General features: G+C 44.2%; 1 protein-coding gene across 8 annotated transcripts in view; it reads left to right on the top strand.

Annotated features, from left to right (window-relative positions):
• SENP7 (SUMO specific peptidase 7) overlaps window positions 1-16,454 on the top strand; it is a 40,756-nt gene extending 24,302 nt beyond the window's left edge. For all 8 annotated transcript variants that reach the window (XM_068160708.1, XM_068160707.1, XM_068160713.1 and 5 more), the window contains 13 exons: window positions 178-211; window positions 2,168-2,341; window positions 3,670-3,932; window positions 4,751-4,884; window positions 5,193-5,309; window positions 7,609-7,728; window positions 8,844-8,936; window positions 11,405-11,616; window positions 11,844-11,896; window positions 12,200-12,237; window positions 12,419-12,487; window positions 13,352-13,502; window positions 14,234-16,454. In XM_068160708.1, coding sequence (XP_068016809.1) covers window positions 178-211; window positions 2,168-2,341; window positions 3,670-3,932; window positions 4,751-4,884; window positions 5,193-5,309; window positions 7,609-7,728; window positions 8,844-8,936; window positions 11,405-11,616; window positions 11,844-11,896; window positions 12,200-12,237; window positions 12,419-12,487; window positions 13,352-13,502; window positions 14,234-14,371 — 1,596 coding nt within the window. In that variant the 3' untranslated portion in view covers window positions 14,372-16,454. The remainder of the gene's footprint in view (window positions 1-177; window positions 212-2,167; window positions 2,342-3,669; window positions 3,933-4,750; window positions 4,885-5,192; window positions 5,310-7,608; window positions 7,729-8,843; window positions 8,937-11,404; window positions 11,617-11,843; window positions 11,897-12,199; window positions 12,238-12,418; window positions 12,488-13,351; window positions 13,503-14,233) is intronic.
• Window positions 16,455-18,372: the final 1,918 nt, after the last annotated feature.

The raw sequence follows: 18,372 nt of genomic DNA, 5'->3' as shown, positions 1-18,372 counted from the left end.
GGCACGTAGTTGACTGCTGTCTACATTTGGATTGCTGTCAGTAGAAAAGCTAACTGGAATGTTTTGTAGCCCTGCTCTAAGCCAGGAAAGATGTGCAGATGAATACAAATTCTTGCTTTGTTTTAATCAATTTGTAAAAAGCAAACTAAGTTTAATATGGTTTTAATCTTGTTTCAGTTCACGACCAAGTGTATTACAATCCCATTTCAGGGTAAGTTTCTTTAGTCTTCTCTGAATCTATCTTTAAAGTACTGCATTAGAATATAATGTATTTATGCTCTGAATAGTTTCTAGCATACATACAGTTACACCATTTTAAAATTTCCATTTTTGTCCGTAAATAAAAGCATTCATAGGAATAAATAAGAAGCATTAATCACAGTGTCACAGTATCACTAAGGTTGGAAGAGACCTCAAAGATCATCAAGTCCAACCTGTCACCACAGACCTCATGACTAGACCATGGCACCAAGTGCCACATCCAATCCCCTCTTGAACACCTCAAGGGATGGTGACTCCACCACTTCCCTGGGCAGCACATTCCAATGATGAATGACTCTCTCCATGAAGAACTTCCTCCTCACCTCCAGCCTAAACTTCCGCAGCACAGCTTGAGACTTTGTCCCCTTGTTCTGGTGCTGGTTGCCTGGGAGAAGAGACCAACCCCTTCCTGGCTACAACCACCTTTCAGGTAGTTGTAGAGAGCAATGAGGTCACCCCTGAGCCTCCTCTTCTCCAGGCTAAACAATCCCAGCTCCCTCAGCCTCTCCTCTTAGGGCCTGTGCTCAAGGCTTCTCACCAGCCTTGTTGCCCTTAAAGTGCCCTTGTTGCACTTGGCAGCTTCTTGTGCTTTTAAGGTGAATGTGTAGTTTTCATGGCCTTGCCTCCCACATTCCTTCATATGTGAAGTGCTGAACTATAGTAAATGTGACTACACATGTTTTTGAGGTGAAATGTTAATCTTTTCAGATTAGGGTTTTAGAACCTGAGGTTTAGCAAAGAAAACAATGTATGAGTTGACAAAATCTAAGATGAATAGAACTGTAAATTCAGTCCTTTTCCTAACACATCCAAGTGCCGGGTTCTGCACATCGGCCACAACAACCCTCTGCAGTACTACAGGCTGGGGTCAGAGTGGCTGGAGAGTGGCCAGGCAGAGAGGGACCTGGGGGTGCTGGTTGATGGTAGGCTGAACATGAGCCTGCAGTGTGCCCAGGCAGCCAAGAGGGCCAATGGCATCCTGGCCTGCATCAAGAACAGTGTGGCCAGCAGGAGCAGGGAGGTCATTCTGCCCCTGTAAACCGCACTGGTTAGGCCACACCTCGAGTCCTGTGTCCAGTTCTGGGCCCCTCAGTTTAGGAAGGAGGTTGACTTGCTGGAACGAGTCCAGAGAAGGGCAACAAAGTTGGTGAGGGGTTTGGAGCACAGCCCTATGAGGAGAGGCTGAGGGAGCTGGGGTTGCTTAGCCTGGAGAAGAGGAGACTCAGGGGTGACCTTATTGCTGTCTACAACTACCTGAAGGGCAGAGGTTGGTCTCTTCTTCCAGGCAGCCAGGACCAGAACAAGAGGACACAGTCTCAGGCTGTGCCAGGGGAGGTTCAGGCTGGAGGTCAGGAGGAAGTTTTACACAGAGAGAGTGATTGCCCATTGGAATGGGCTGCCCATGGAGGTGGTGGAGTCACCATCACTGGAGGTGTTCAGGAGGAGACTTGACAGGGTGCTTGGTTGCATGGGTTAGTTGATTAGGTGGTGTTGGATGATAGGTTGGACACGATGATCTTGAAGGTCTCTTCCAACCTGGTCTGGTCTATTCTATTCTATTCTAAAGAGGTGTTGCTTCTCTTGCAGGAAAAGAGCAGTTCAGACTTAGACTGACTGGGAGCTCATGATTTGCAATATTTTTTCAGTGTCTTTAGGTATTGTGATTATTATGAGCAAAACCACATTTTTTTCATGAAGAATCCTGCATTTGATGTTAGAATTTGGTGACTTTGTTACACATAGTTTGATGTGACTGATCTAAGTAGTAAATTCTCAACACATTTCTACAAGGACTATTTTAATACCCTCTGATCATACTTGCATCTTAGCATGTCATTGCTATAAAATGTGTGGATTTATCCATGGCTGTGAAAGGTATGCTTATTCCACATCTTGTTTTCTTCAGTGGCTCTTAATAAGAAAATTCAGCTGGCAGTGGATACTCTGGATCTGAGAAGGCTTGGCTTGTGGAGAACTGATGGTGGCTGTTCTTCAACAATGATAATTTTCCTTTGGCTGTCTGTGGATTATGTAGAGAGGATTGAAACCCAATTGGGAAAGTCATTTATCAGCAAGCCATGTGAGTACTTTCTTTCCTTAAATGCAATGAAGAAGTCTCATATATACATGTGAAGATAGGGTTATTTTACAGTTATACTTCTGGAACACTGAGGAAGGCCTGATTTAAGATGAGCTGGTCACTTTTGCTCTTTTAAAATGCCTCACTATACTCATATTTGGAAGAAAAAGCCTCATGTCATGTGAGTCAAGCCCACCACTATTTAGTAGAATCATGGAACTGTTTTGCTTGGAAAAGACCATGCAAGCTGGTCACACAGATAACACAGACACATTGCACTCATACCAAGAGAGCTTCATCCTGCTGATAGAAGATGAGCAGGATAGAGGCCCACTAGTGAGATAATACATTTATGTATGTGTATATATCTATATATATCAGTGTCTGTTTGTGTGTGTGTGTGTGTGTGTGTATATACACGTGTGCAAGATGAGCTCAGACACTGTCTGCCCAGTTCCTAGCCCTGGATCCCATTGTTTCCAGTCCAGTGCAAGTTGTTGCTAATCATGCATATGCAGGCACACAGCCAGGACTTCCCTGATCCCAAAAGCTCGACCCCACTGTGCTCTCATCCTTAGTTTCCCAGGTATAGCTATACATTAGAGATCTGCTCACCCTCCTGGCTCCCAGACAACTTTACCTGTTTGCCTAGTTTGACTTGATCTTTGGTAGCAATCATGCACTCCCTCCAGTTGCTGACTTCAGACCCTCATGCACATACACTTTGAAAAGAGTCCCTCACCCAGGAGAAAGTTAGAAAGGAATTGATTAAGAAGACAGGACAGGCTGTGCTGATCGATGCACAGGGTGTAGCCAGCAGAATATTTAGATACAGCTGGCCCTTTTTATGCCCTTTGCCCTCTACTTCCTCACACTTGTTCCTCCATAAATTACCTAAATGCCTCTTTGCCTCCCTTTTTGTTCTTCCCCTAAAGATCCTACAATAAATCCTGTGCAGTCCTGAAATGCTCTTCCCTTGCATGCGGTCTTGTGCACCCTACACCTCAGCAACAACCCCTCCTCAGTCCAAAAGGTGCTTTGACACTGACTTCATGGGTTTCAGGCCTGGACCTTGGGACTGAGGGTCTCCCAGGAAGGGCACAGACTAGGTGTCCCTTCCTCCAGATCCTTAATTCCTGCCTGCCATTGTTCCTCTATGCTCCTTTTGGCCTCTTTTTGGTGGACTGATAGCCCCTGTGATGAACCTGACAGTGTATTTTTTGAGCTTCCCCTCCTGTCATTGTCTCTCTATGCTCCATTGTGAATGTGCAGACAAGATTTTGTCCCACAGCATTATAGTTAAGACTCTCCACTCTCCTTTTTTCCAGCCAAACCTAGTGAATTTGTGTTTCTTGAGCTGTCCCAACTGCTCACAGAAAGTGAAGAAGACAGACTGACTGAGTTGATTACAGTTGTGAGCAAGAAGAACAGAGCACCAGATCTCCCTGAGTTTATGTCTTTGAAGGAAGCAATACCCTTGTTAAAAGACCTTTCTCCTGAAGAAAGCTCTTTTGTGAGGTACAGTAAGGATCTGTTGAAGCAATACATGCCAAAAAGGAATACCTCAGATACTCCTGAGCCTGCAGTTCAGGTTAGTGTGCAGCTCTTGCTTGATTCTGTTGGCATTCACAGTCATGTTTGGTATTTCTCTCTTACAGTGGGGTGAGACTTGCAGTAAACTAGATTGAGTCCACAGAGAGATAGGTGATAGACCTTGGAAGTGGAAAATGCTGAAGCTTTTGGTTGAGTCGTGGTTGGGCATGATGAGAACCACAGGGATTTCCTGAAAGGGATTTCCTCCAGAACTTGAAAATGCTAAATGATTCCAAAGGCTGCTGGGGAGATTAGCTGTGCAAGTTAATATGTTAAGACACTCCCTCTGAGGAATAAATGTTTCAACCCAAGCCCATGTGACTCTTACCTCATAAATTACATGTTTGTGCCCATCAGTATAAAGCAACAGGGAGAACAAATCAATCTGGCTGGGAAACTGGGAGCTTAGAAATTGAGCCAGTCAGCTCAAGTGTGGATCATTTTTAGGTATATTGTTATCAGCTGGATTTTCAAACCTTCCAAGCATACACAGCTCCTGGTCTGATGCTTGTCTCCATCCTTTCAGGTCCTTGTTTCTTCTCCAAAATCAATTAATCAGTTGCTTGAATAAGGCTTAGATGTTATGAGTAGGTGAAGAACTGTGATCATTCTAAATGGGACAACATTTTCATTATGTCAGCACTGGCACACTTGACTAAATGCTGCTGTTTATGCTTCCACTCTCCAGCAAGATTCCTGTTCAGTGATGCAGGGTACTCCTGTGGGCTCCAGGCTTGGGGTTTGTGTGTCCTGTTTTACATATCAAGCTACCTAATGCATTTTACTGTTGTTAACTGTTTGGATTTTTTCTACTAGGGATCAAAACCAAAAGTGAGCAGGCCCAGCTATGCACTTGCAAATAAGCAAAACAGTGGTTGCTACTCTATCTCTTTGTCCTCTCCACTGAATGAAGAATGGAAAGAAGTGAAAGAAATTGGAACAGTTAAGAAGTAAGTGCATTTCATACCATTGAGAAGGTGAAAATAAATTGAATAAACAAACTGCTGGGTTGGACCAGATGACCTTTGAGGGTCTCATCCAACCTACTCTAATCTGTCAATCCATTAATGTTTCTTTTGTAGCACTTAAGCATTGGAGTAAGAAATACTAAAGGACTTTTGAGGCAGTCAACAGCTCTGAGGACTATCACTTCTTATGGGTTTTCTAGAAAATCTTTTACCTATGGAACAGCCATTCTGAGGAGAATGTTGTGTAAAACACAACTGGTCACTGTTACAACATGATCTCTGTTTTCCAGTTTAATTGTTTACCCACCCCCACCTGCAAAAGGAGGACTGGGAGTCACAAGAGAAGACTTAGAGTGCTTAGAGTATGGAGAGTTTCTCAATGATGTCATCATTGATTTCTATCTGAAGTAAGTAATCACAGCCTTAATTGTCCTCTTCTTTTCTGTGACCTGATCTGGACTGGAATGCCACTGTAAATGCTAGCCACTGTAAATGCTAGCCACTAAATATGGTACACAAGTTGCAGAAGTAACAGTATGATGAGTTTGTAAGTTGGACTCCTTTTAAAAGCTTTTGGGTATTCTCAACAGTTTCATTTGTTTCAGTTTCCTTCTTCTCTAAAGTTCTGTGATCTAATCCAAACAGAACAGGTGAGGAGGGGGAAAAAAGCCTCTTGGTGACCTCACAGAACAGAAAGAGATGAGCAGTTTCAGTTGAAGGAAGTAGAGATGAGCAGTTTCAGTTGAAGGAAGTATAGAGTCTGTACTAATAGTTTATTTACAGGTTGCATGAAGTACATCATCCTCTGCTATTCTTTATAAGAGTTCAGGAATTCCTCTGGTGCATAGCTCCTGTGGAAAGGAACACAGCCAATACCTCTTGAGAAAGTTGTCCTTGGCTTACCTGCTTCATGCCATCCTGTTAAAGTTGCTTGTGAGAGCAAGTTTTCCAGAATGAGCATTGTGAGCCATGAGGAAAGGCTGAGACCTGGGGCTGTTTAGCCTGGAGAAGAGAAAGCTGAGAGGGGAATCTGATCAATGTTTACAAGTACCTTAAGGGTGGGTGTCAAGAAGAGGGGACTAGTCTCTTTTCATCGGTGTCTAGTGACAGGATAAGGGACAATGGACACAAACTGGAGCACAAGAAGCTCCACCTTGATATGAGGAAAAATATCTTCCCTGTGAGGGTGCCAGAGCACTGGAGCACTGCCATTTTGCTTGGCATCCAGAATGGCTTCAGTAACTGTGACCAAGGAAGATGGTTAAAACATTTTTGTGTGGAGGAGTGGGAAATGAAAGAGTGCTTTGATGTGGTTTTATAGCTGTAAACTAGAAATGAATCATGCAGCAGCAATATCCTCTCAGTGGCTGTAGTTTCATCTCCCCAGAAAATGAAGATTTGAATGAAGGAGTTTTAACACCATCACTGCAGAAACCACTCTGCTTTTTAAACTTGCTAGTCTTCCCACATCCTCAGTGTCCAGTCAGTGGAGAATTTGTAGAACTGCCCCATGCTATGCTTTTTGTATGCACTGGAGTGTAACACTCCATCACTTCACACTGGGTCAGGTTTTCCTGCCTGTCTTAATTGCAAGGGCTAGAAACCTAACTCTAAAAAGAGATTCAGAAGCACCAATACTGGAGCAAAAATCTGAGGTGAAAAAATAATAGATCACATTCTTTGTTACATCCTCTGATGATTGCCATCTGTGTACACACTGGGTGTTCAAGAGGGGATTGGACGTGGTGCTTAGTGCCGTGGTTTAGTAGTCTTGAGGTCTTGGGTGACAGGTTGGACTTGATGAGCTCTGAGGTCTTTTCCAACCTTATTGATTCTAAGATAACAGAGTAAAGAGAATGATAGGATGGCTTAGATTGGAAGGGGCCTTAGAAATCATCCACTTCAGCCTCTCTGCCATGTGCAGGGACATCTCTCAGCTAGACCTCTTCCAACCTGGCCTTGAATGCTTCTAGGAAGGGGGCAACCACAACCTCTCTCGGCAGCCTATTCCAGAGTCTCACCACCCTTCTCCCTGAGACACACCGTGTCTTCTCCCTGAGACACACCGTGTCTTCTCCTCCCTGAGACACACTGTGTCTTCTCAAAGATCTCTTCTGGTCTGGTCTGGTCTATTCCTATTCCTATTCCTATTCCTATTCCTATTCCTATTCCTATTCCTATTCCTATTCCCATTCCCATTCCCATTCCCATTCCCATTCCCATTCCTATTCTATTCTATTCTATTCTATTCTATTCTATTCTATTCTATTCTATTCTATTCTATTCTATTCTATTCTATTCTATTCTATTCTATTCTATTCTATTCTATTCTATTCTATTCTACTCTCCCTCAGCTTAAAAGCATTCCTCCTTGCCCTGTTGCTAGACACACTTATGTAAAGTCCATCTCCAACCTTCCTGTAGGTTCCCTTCAGGTATTGGAAGGCAGCTGCAATGTCCTCCTGGAGCTTCCTCTTCTGCAGGCTGAACAATCTCAGCTCCCTCAGCCTACCCTCATAGCAGAGGTGCTCCAGCCCATGGATCACCCTTGGGAGAAGTTTGGCATGTGAAGGCAGCTGGTACTAAGCATAACCTGAGTATGGCAAGGAATTGAAATATTTGTCCCTTGTTGGTTTTTTAATCAGTAATGGTACTTTCTAGAAAAGGAATTGAATACTAATGTCTGTGTTTTTTTGCCTTTGATAGATACCTGCTGTTGGAGAAGGCACCAAAACAGCTTGCTGACCGTACACACATATTCAGCAGTTTCTTCTATAAGTGCCTGACCAGGACAGAAAAAAACTCTGAGGGGGATCTCAAAGTTTCGTAAGTTCATTTTAGGTGCCATCATGACCAGAAGTGAGCTACCTATGGATGCTGCTTAGTTCTGCAGATCATCTCCTAATTAGTACATAAACCAGTAATCTCTGTTCTCCAAAGGGTTAGTGGTTAAATATCAGTATCGTAGAATCAGTCAGGGTTGGAAGGGACCACAAGGAACATCTAGTTCCAACTCCCCTGCCATGGGCAGGGACACCCCACACTAGAGCAGGCTGGCCACAGCCTCATCCAGCCTGCTCTTAAACACCTCCAGGGACCTAACCCTAACCCTGGACAATCCATTCCAGGGCTTCACCACTCTCATGGGGAAGAACTTCCTCCTCACCTCCAGCCTGAATCTCCCCACCTCCAGCTCCATTCCATTCCCCCTAGTCCTATCACTACCTGAGATCCTGAGCAGTCCCTCCCCAGCCTTCCTGTAGGCCCCCTTCAGATACTGGAAGGCCACAATTAGGTCACCTCAGAGCCTTCTCTTCTGCAGACTGAACAGCCCCAACTCCTTCAGTCTGTCCTCACAGGAGAGTCTTTTACAAGGCTGGACTTTCTATAACCTATTTGAGGGATTGGAATCACACTCTTAATTCACCATATTTCAAGGACTGTAGCTGCTCCAATTCAGAAGATGACTCCAGTAATTCTGGGTTTGTGTTTAGCCATAGCATGTTGCACAACCCTATGTGAGGCATTAGCTTTTTCCCTTCAAAAGATAAGGTTTGTTCGGATGGGCCTTCAAAAATGGTCTTGTGAAGTTTGATTCATGGATGGTTGGTCATTGCTACAGACTTGGTTTTACACTGGCTGGTGTTTAGATGAGATTTTTTTAGTGTATTAAATAACTATTACTGGATAAACAACTGCAAGAAATCCTTTCAAATCTGTGGATGATTTTTGCTTGGTTTTCCCCCGGAAGAGTTAAAGATGGTTCAGAAGTGGTTTGTTAGTCTCTTGGGCTTAATGTTTTTTTGTCCCTGTCAGGAAAAAAATCAGGAGAAAATGAAAAACCTATTGAGGGCTTGGGAAGATGTAAGAGCACTAATCTCTATGCCTTGCTTTAGCTGAAAGGAAAGCAAATCCAAACAGTTGTCATTTGGGTTTTGCAGTGTGGCACAGAGAAGGCACAGAAGAGTAAGAACGTGGACTCGGCACATAAACATCTTCAATAAAGATTATATCTTTGTGCCTGTGAATGAGGAGTAAGTCTGGTTTAGACACATTTTCTGATGTTAAAGGTTTAAATGTCTTGAGTGCTGGGGTGATTAAAAAATGTCTGACTCTTTAAGTCTGGATCACTGGAAATGAGCAGGTTGCATTTTTAAGCACCAGGTAGGGAATGCCTGATTTCGAAGTCTCCTCAAAAGTTAATCTTTTTATTCATGTCTCATGGGTAGCTTTTTGCATCTTTGTTTTGTTTTACTTTAAAATGCCTTTATTCATTTATTTATTCATTTATTTATTGTCATTAGGATGATTCCTCTGCATTTCTGTAATTTCTAGAAATAAATCACAGAATTAACCAGGTTGGAAAAGACCTTTTGAGATCATCGAGTCTAACCTGTCACCCAACACTATCTAATCAACTAAACCATGGCACTAAGTGCCTCATCCAGTCTGGTTTTAAATACTTCCAGGGATGGTGACTCCACCACCTCCCTGGGCAGCACATTCCAAGGTGAAGAATTTCCTCCTCACATCCAGCCTAAAGTGCAAAATTGGTTTAGAATCGTAGAATTGTCAGGGTTGGAAGGGACCTCAAGGATCGTCTAGTTCTAGCCCCGCTGCCATGGGCAGGGACACCTCACACCACGTCAGGCTGCTCAGAGCCACATCCAGCCTGGCCCCAAAAACCTCCAGGGATGAGGTCTCCACCACCTCCCTGAGCAACCTGCACCAGCATCTCACCACCCTCATGGGGAAGAACCTCCCTATAACATCCAATCTGAATCTACCCACTTCCAGCCTTTTCCATTCACCTCCAGTCAGATCACTCCCTGCCACCCTAAAAGTCCCTCACCTGCCCCATTTCCCCCCTTTTCCAATCAAACCCAGAGCACCTGGGCTCTGTTGAAGTCTCCTCCCACCCCAGGTGTGGCCACTTGGCCCTCCCCACCCACTCCCCTATTTAATCCCTTCCAGGAAAGGGCAAAGCCCTAAGCTGAGCCCATCTGGGCTGAGGGATCCTCCTCTCATCTCTGGTGAGTGCCCCTGGTGCACACTGGGTGATGGTGGTGGTGACAACAAAGGCCGGGGGGCCTGGTGGCCCCCCGGTTGTTAGGGCAATGATTGATGATTGAGTGCAGCTCATCATGGTCACTGTTTGGTTTGGATTAAGACACAATGGGGAATAATTTAAATGTAAGGAAATGCATTGAAGTTACTCAGTTAATGATGGTGGCATCATTAACTTCTTGAGCTCATAGAATGTAAATTGTGACACCCAGGGGCATTATGTAGAATAAACAAATTTACAAATGCACAGTGGCATCTTACAGAAAAACAGTCCAAGCAAATGTTTGTTCATCCACTCTCCTTAAGCCACCAGCTTAGGTTTGTATCACAGATTTAGTGCTGGCAATAGTGTGGCCAGCAGGAGCAGGGAGGTCATTCTGCCCCTGTACTCAGCACTGGTTAGGCGACACCTTGAATCCTGTGTCCAGTTCTGGGCCCCTCAGTTTAGGAAAGACGTTGAGTTGCTGGAATGTGTCCAGAGAAGGACAACAAAGCTGGGGATTGGAGCACAGCCCTATGAGGAGAGGCTGAGGGAGCTTAGCCTGGAGAAGAGGAAGCTCAGGGGAGACCTTATTGCTGTCTACAACTCCCTGAAGGGAGGTTGTAGCCAGGTGGGGGTTGGTCTCTTCTCCCAGGCAAGCAGCACCAGAGCAAGAGGACACAGTCTCAAGCTGGATGTTAGGAAGAAGTTCTTCCCAGAAAGAGAGACTGGCCATTGGAATGTGCTGCCCAGGGAGGTGGTGGAGTCACCATCACTGGAGGTGTTTGGGAAGAGACTGGATGAGGTGCTTGGTGCCATGGTTCAGTTGATTAGATAGTGTTGGATGATAGGTTGGACTCGATCTCAAAGGTCTCTTCCAACCTGGTCTGGTCTGATCTATTCTATTCACAAGACACTTTATTAGCCTTCATGCTAGTTTCATTTCTTACCCTTTCACCTAATCCGCTCCAGACAGTAACATTTCCTTACACCCATGAGACTGTTGACTTCCAAAAGGTTTGGAAGTCAGAACCCACACCTTGCTGACTTCCAAAGAACTTCAGCTTTGTTGAATAATTGGCCTGCATGTGGAAACTCCAGTGAAACAGCATAACCAAATCTTAAGCTGTAGTCAAAACTGGAATCACCATCAGACTTTCTTTCTTTCTTGTTGTTTTCTACAGTGTGGAGTGGGTGGCAGGACACTGATAAATTGCTCTGTGGGTTTGTTGTGGGGGTTTTTTTAAAGGTATTGACACTTATTTTTGCTCTTATGCCACAATGCAAAGTACCACAGTATGAAGGAACATTATAACAATGGCTATGTGTCACAGAACAGATGCCTAGGAGCTCTTCATGTTGTAAATACTTTCCACATCCCTTTCAGAAACAAATGTCACAGAGTTTTGACTTTCTTTTTTTGCCTTCCCTTTTTTCCCCCCTTCTGCTGGGTAGGTCTCATTGGTACATTGCAGTTATCTGTTTTCCTTGGTTAGAAGAAGCTGTGTATGAGGATTGTCCCAGTGGGGATTCATTAAATCAGCAACCTCAACAATCCTCACTTCAGGCAAAGAAGGAGAACACTAGGACTGGTTCAGTGTTGGTATTTCCAGGTAGCTGCAGGAATAAAGAAGACATGGATGCTAACAGAAGTTTATTCTCAAAAGGTAGGTGATCTGGATGAAAATTATACCTAGAAGAAAACTATACCAAGCCATATATAGTTCTGATAGTGCCTTAAACCTTTGAAGGGTGGATGTGATGTCTTAAAATGTATCTTTGACATTGTGATGGATGGCATATGTTTTTGTATTACCATGCATAACAATTGCTGCACTGCACTCAGCTTAGGAATTACTTTCTTGAGACATGTTAATTTGTTCTCTTGTACTAGGTGGCAGTGAAATTGCTGCTTTTGCTTCAGTCCTGGATTCAGATATTTCTGAAGTAAGTGCCCTTTTGTACTGGTGGAGGAAACATTTATTGCTCTGGGTCTTGTCCAAGTGATTCTTGCATTACCTTTTTTGCAGCAGGTGCTGATTTTTGTCATGGCCTCCAGCATGTGCAAGGCACTTTGAATTAGCCTAAAGCCTTCCTTTGCTATGCTTTTATCAGTTTTAAGAAGTTATTTATCATTTTGGTGTCCTTTTTGAAGTGAGAGCCTCTCTGGCATTGTGTTTAAATCTATGAAGGCCTGTGGGTTTAGAATTGGTAGGATTTGTAAGGTTGCTTTTATTTTCTCTTCCCCAGGTCTCCCTGGGTAATTCCAAAAGGCAGCTTTGTAAAAGGTATGTTTCTGTTTTCATACTAATACTTCATCATGAAATTCCACTCCATTAAAGCCACAGCTCTAGTGACTTGTCCATTTATTCCCCACATTTGTTCAGATATTGGTGCTGCATTAAAATATTTGCTTGAGTAGTGGTGGCAATGAAAGAGTACAGTGATGTGTTTGGTTTTGTTCTACAGGCCTTGTATACTCATCTTGGATTCACTGAAAGCTGGTTCTGTGCAGAAAACAGCTCAGATTTTGAGAGAGTAAGTAACCACAGTTTCTATCTCCTACCAAGAGATGCTGCTGGTCATATTTCTATGTCCAAAATGCTTTTCTCTGTAAAGGAGTACATAAAGAGTCACAACAAAGGGAAGTGTAGCACTGGTTAGGCCACACCTTGAGTACTGTGTCCAGTTCTGGGACCCTCAGTTTAGGAAGGACATTGAGACACTTGAACATGCCCAGAGAAGGGCAATGAGGCTGGGGAGAGGCCTCAAGCACAAGCCCTACAAGGAGAGGCTGAGGGAGCTGGGGTTGTTTAGCCTGGAGAAGAGGAGGCTCAGGGGAGACCTTATTGCTCTCTACAACTACCTGAAGGGTGGTTGTGGCCAGGAGAGGGTTGATCTCTTCTCCCAGGCAACCAGCACCAGAACAAGAGGACACAGTCTCAAGCTGTGCCAGGGGAAGTTTAGGCTTGAGGTGAGGAGAAAGTTCTTCACTGAGAGAGTTGTTAGCCATTGGAATGTGCTGCCCAGGGAGGTGGTGCAGTCACCATCCCTGGAGGTGTTCAAGAGGGGATTGGACGTGGCACTTGGTGCCATGGTTTAGTCATGAGGTGTTGGGTGACAGGTTGGCCTTGATGATCTTTAAGGTCTCTTCCAACCTTGGTGATTTTGTGATAACAGAGGCTTGAGTGAAAAGCCTGTCCTTGTTCTGCAGCCCAGATAAAATGCAAGACTTGTGAAGTGGACAGTCTCAGAAGTGTCATTTGAGGAAGAGAAGATAAATGACACATTCTGCCAAAGAAATTGGTGGTTGTAGCTTTTTAGCCAGCTCCAATATTGGGTACTGTCCCCAAATGCATTGAGCTTGGGAGCTGAGTATTGAATGTTTGCTTTCTTCTGTAGATACCTTGAAGTGGAATGGGAAGCTAAACGGAAAACGCATCGAGAATTCAGTAAATCAACAATGATTGACCTGTGTCCCACTGTGCCTAAACAAGACAACAGCAGTGACTGTGGGGTCTACTTGCTGCAATATGTGGAAAGCTTCTTACAGGTATGAATGGAAGCTACCTTCCTCTTTCCCCAAAATTACCTTAAGCCCTAAAAGATCTCTTTTTAGGGATGCAGCCAGACACCAAAGCCTGTGATGCTTAGCCTCAAAAATGTCAAATCCATTTGAGAAAGAGAAGATAAACCAAATTCTCAAGCAGTGGTGGGGGTCTCTGTATCTGGAGCACAGTTTCTCCTGTGTTTGGTGGCAAACATTTCTGACCTTGTAGTTTAATGTTGCTTTTACATAGACACATTAAATATTCTCTTTAATTTACACATCTCATTGGTGCTCACTGACAGGACAAGAGGCAGTGGATACAAACTGAAACACAGGAGATGCCCTCTGAATATAAGGCAATACTGGGTTTATTCTCCTGTTGGGGGTGAGCACATGCTAGTACAGTTTGCCCTGAGAGGTTATGGAGTGCTGCTCCTTGCAGATGTCCAAAAGCTGTTTGAATGTGGTCATGGCAACTGGTTCTAGATGGCCCTGCTTGAGCCAAGGGGCTGGACCACATGAACTGCAAAGCTCCTTCAGTCCTCAACTATTGCATCATTCTCAGCCTCCTCTTCTCCAGGCTTAAACAATCCAGATTCCCTCTTTTTGATTGTCACTGTCTCATGTAAACTTGTGTGTGCCTCTGGTCTCAGCAGTAATGGAAGGGCTTGAAATGACATTTGAAGTTTGCTTCAGAACATGCATGCTGCCAGTACTGATTTTTCTGTTACCAGAATCCCATCGTTAACTTCGAGCAGCCACTGCACCTCGAGAAGTGGTTTCCTCGTCAGCTGATCAGAAGCAAGAGGGAAGAAATTCGAGACCTGATCTTGCAATTGCACTTTCAACAGCATAGTGGCAGCAGCAGCTAATAAATCTGATGAGCCATACCTGGCCAAGAACATTGTTGTTTAACTGGAACTCTGCTTGGCATCGTTTGGCCTCTTTCTGCATTGCAAGGAAGAAGGAAGGAAAAGAAAAAAGAAGACTGAAAAAAGAAACCCTCAAGAAGTATTTTTATTTGTTCAGTTTATTTATTTAAATAAATGCTTTCCATTGGGGTTGTGTGGTCATAAAATGCAGTTCTGGGGGGAAGGGAGAAGGTTGTAGGTGAGTATGAGATAAGCTAATATGTATGAAGTGCTAGCTGATCGCTTCCTTGGAAGGTGAAAGCTGCTTTTCTAGAGGTATGTGCCCCAAAGGTGTTAAAAGGCTCTTCCTAGGTAAATGTGGATGATTTTATGGGTCAGGCCTCAAGACAGTTTGTTTTGACCCTGTACAAAAAAAACCTCTTCTTGATTTTGCAGCTCCTAGAGACTGCATGAATACTATGTGTTGTTTTACCATAAGGAACTCCTATTGCCTCTCTTGAGAGATGTGTTTTATTTTGAGGTTTGTTTCTGATTATATGCACAAGTAGTCCCAAAATTCTGGCAAGGTTGAGGGCTGCTGAACTTTTGATGTCTTAATATTTATTGTTTTCCCTCCCTAACACTTTTCATCATAACTTCTCTCTGTTTTGTTTCTTCCTCCTCCCCACCCCGAGGGGAAGGCACTTGCTTGAGGGTGACCCTTGAATTCTCTTTGAAGTTAAGAGTGGATTTCAGAAAGCCCCAAGTTGTAAAGGTTTTTTTTTCTTCTTGGATTTTTAGAGTAAGTGTTGCTCTCAAAGTACACATCACCACAACATATGTAAGCAGTAGATGTTTTTTCAGTCCTAATTGCCTTATTTTCAGGAGTTATACCTGTGAAGCTTCTGGCATCACTTGCATTAGGAAGGGCAAGCAAGCAGCTTGAGGTTTTCTACTGACAAATAAGGCCATTATTGTCACATACAATATATCTTTAAGATGTACACTTTGTTTATGTAAGATGAACAGTGTTTATACTTTGCTCAGGAGAATGGAGTAAAGATGCCTGAATGCTTTTGAGTGTTTGAAGTTGGACTTGATTTGATAAACCAGATGCAAGTTTATCATTGTTAATACGTGGTCACATAAAAGTTTGGTGACACCTTGACACACCTTTTTTCCTGCACAAATAGAAGTGACTTCTAACCAGAAGCTACTGCACAACAGAAGTGACTTGTAAGAGAATGCTTTCTCCTGTACCCTGCTTAAACTGAAGTGTCATCATGTCCTTCAGAAGGACCACGTGTCAGATGACCACCAAGCCCACCTGTGTCATAAATGCATCCACAAAACCAGAGCTCTTAAAGCTGCAAGGGGGATAAAGAGTTGCAAGAAAAATTGAGGGCAGCCCAAAGATGTGTAAATTTAATGACATTGCAGAATTCTCAGGGCAGCTTCCCTCAAGACAGGTCTGAAACCTAGCATTTGGAAAAGCCAGTGATTACTTCAGGTTCTGTACAGTCATCCAAAAAACCACCTCCCTCCACCACTGTTTCTCAAGCCAGGAAGCACTTTCTGGAGAAGGGAGGCACTTTACCATAATTATTTGCTGAGCACAGTTACCTTCTGTATAGCTGTGAGCAGCCTTGTGCAATTACTGTATGGGATTTGTCTTTGTTTCTAACTTCATTCTCATCTCAGAGTTTCCCTGGCTTTCATCACCTGAATCACAGCATCAGTGTTACTTACAGGGCTCATCTGTGCATGTATGGTGAGATAGATGAGAGATTAAAAAGCAGCAATGTGCTTTCTCTAGTGCTAACAATTCCTCTGCATCCTTTTCATTGATGAGTATTTTCAGTGTTGCCTTGTGAGAGCTAGTTTGGGCTTTTTCTTATGGTGAAGTTAGGTTTCTGTCATTAAGTAATTTGTTCTTGTTTGGTTGGTTGGTTGGTTTTAAAAATGGACAGGTTTGTAGGATATTTAAAGTTCTTGTATAAACTTTTCTAAATTGCTTTTGTAACATGGAAGAATTGCCTTTGTAGATTTGTTAGACATGTGCTCTGAGAACTCCAGTTGATTTGATATTAAAATAATCTCCAGAAGCTGCTTGAATGTGCTTGTCACCATTCTTTTCCCAGCTGCTGAATGTGATTGTCACCATTCTTTTCCCAGCTGCTACTACTAGGCAGTGGCAGCTGTGCAGAGCACAGGCCATCTTTCTCCACATGCCTATGTGTCTCTTAACCCAAAGTGCTCATTTGCTTTGCAATCCTTCTGTAAAGGCCCACAGCTCCTTGTGGTAAGTATGGAATCATAGAATTGTTTCTGCTGGAGAAGACCTCTAAGATCATCGAGTCAAAATGTCAACCCAAGATCACCATGGCCATCAAACCATGTCCTGAAGTGCCACATGGGCATGTTTCTTTAACACCTCTAGGGACAGTGAGTCCATTGCCTCCCTAAGCAGCCTCTTCCACTACCTGATTACTCTTGCAGTAATGAATTTTTTTCCTAGTATCACAGAATCACCAAGGTTGGAAGAGACCTCAAAGATCATCAGGTCCAACCTGTCACCACAGACCTCATGACTAAACCATTGAACCAAGTGCCACGTCCAATCCCCTCTTGAACACCTCCAGGGATGACTCCACCACCTCCCTGGGTAGCCCATTCCAATGGCTAACAACTCTCTCAGTAAAGAGCTTTCTCCTCACCTCCAGCCTAAACTTCCCCTGGCACAGCTTGAGACTGTCCTCTTGTGGTGCTGGTTGCCTGGGAGAAGAGACCAACCTCCTCCTGTCGACAATCACCCTTCAGGTAGTTGTAGACAGCAATAAGGTCTCCCCTGAGCCTCCTCTTCTTCAGGCTAAACAGTCCCAGCTCCCTCAACCTTTCCTCACAGCCTTGTTGCCCTTCTCTGGACACCTTCAAGTGTCTCGATGCCCTTAAAATGAGGGTCCCAGAACTGGACACAGTACTCAAGGTGTGGCCTAACCAGTGCTGATGAGAGGGGCACAATGACTTCCCTGCTCCTGCTGGCCTATACTTCCCCTGGTACATCTTGAGTCCATTTTTTTTCCTCATCAGAAATGCTTGTTCATCAGAAAACTCTCCAGAACCCCACCTCAAACCCTTGTAAAAAGTCCTTCCCCAGCTTTCTGGTAGTGGGAGGCTACTATAAGATTTCCCTGGAGTCTTCTGCAAGCTGAGCAGTTCTAACTCTCATAGTCTGTCCTCACAGGGGGGGTGCTCCAGCTCTCTTTGTGCCCCTCCTCTGGACCTACTGGAGCAGTTCGCCGTCCCTCTTATGCTCGGGCACCAGAGCTGGACACTGTACACCTGGTGGGGTCTTACGAGAGCAGAGGGGCAGAATCACGTCTCTCATTCTGCTGGTCACACTTCTTTTCCTGCAGCCCAGGTTGCAATTGGCTTTGTGGGTTACAAGTGCACATTGCCAGTTCATGTTGAGTTTTTCACCAGCTGACGCTCCGGAGTCGTCCTCCTTGAAACTGCTTTTGAGCAACTCCTTACCCAGCCTACATTTGTGCTTGGGATTGTCCCAACCTGGGTGTAGGACCTTGCACTTGTCCTTGTTGAACTTCATGAGCTGATCCCTCCTCTCAAGCCTGTCCAAGTCCACCCTCAGGATGACATCCCTTCCCTCCAGTGTGTGAACCCAACCACACAGCTAGGTGTCATCCATGTATGGTTGAATGTTGCAGGATACAGAATTAACCAGGTTGGAAAAGACCTTTGAGATCATCAGGTCCAGCCTCTCACCCAACACCATCCAATGAACTAAACCATGTTGCCTAATAAAGGCACCCAAGCTGTTCTCAAAAGTTTCTGTCTGGAGATACCTGAACAGGACTTCAAAACAGCTTGTGGGCAAAGAGTCCAACGTTTTTCTTGTGCCTCACATCATTAGGACCGTTACACATAGCTCCAGTGTGGTGTACTTGGTGCTGCTGCCAGTGCTGTAGTTAATTTAACAGAGCCATCCTAGGCAAACAGTGCTG

The sequence above is a fragment of the Melanerpes formicivorus genome, unplaced genomic scaffold (assembly GCF_026170545.1).
Source record: "Melanerpes formicivorus ecotype bairdi unplaced genomic scaffold, bMelFor1.0.p_v2 SCAF_51, whole genome shotgun sequence".
Classification (NCBI taxonomy): Eukaryota; Metazoa; Chordata; class Aves; order Piciformes; family Picidae; genus Melanerpes; species Melanerpes formicivorus.
This window is presented reverse-complemented; position numbering and strand designations above follow the sequence as displayed.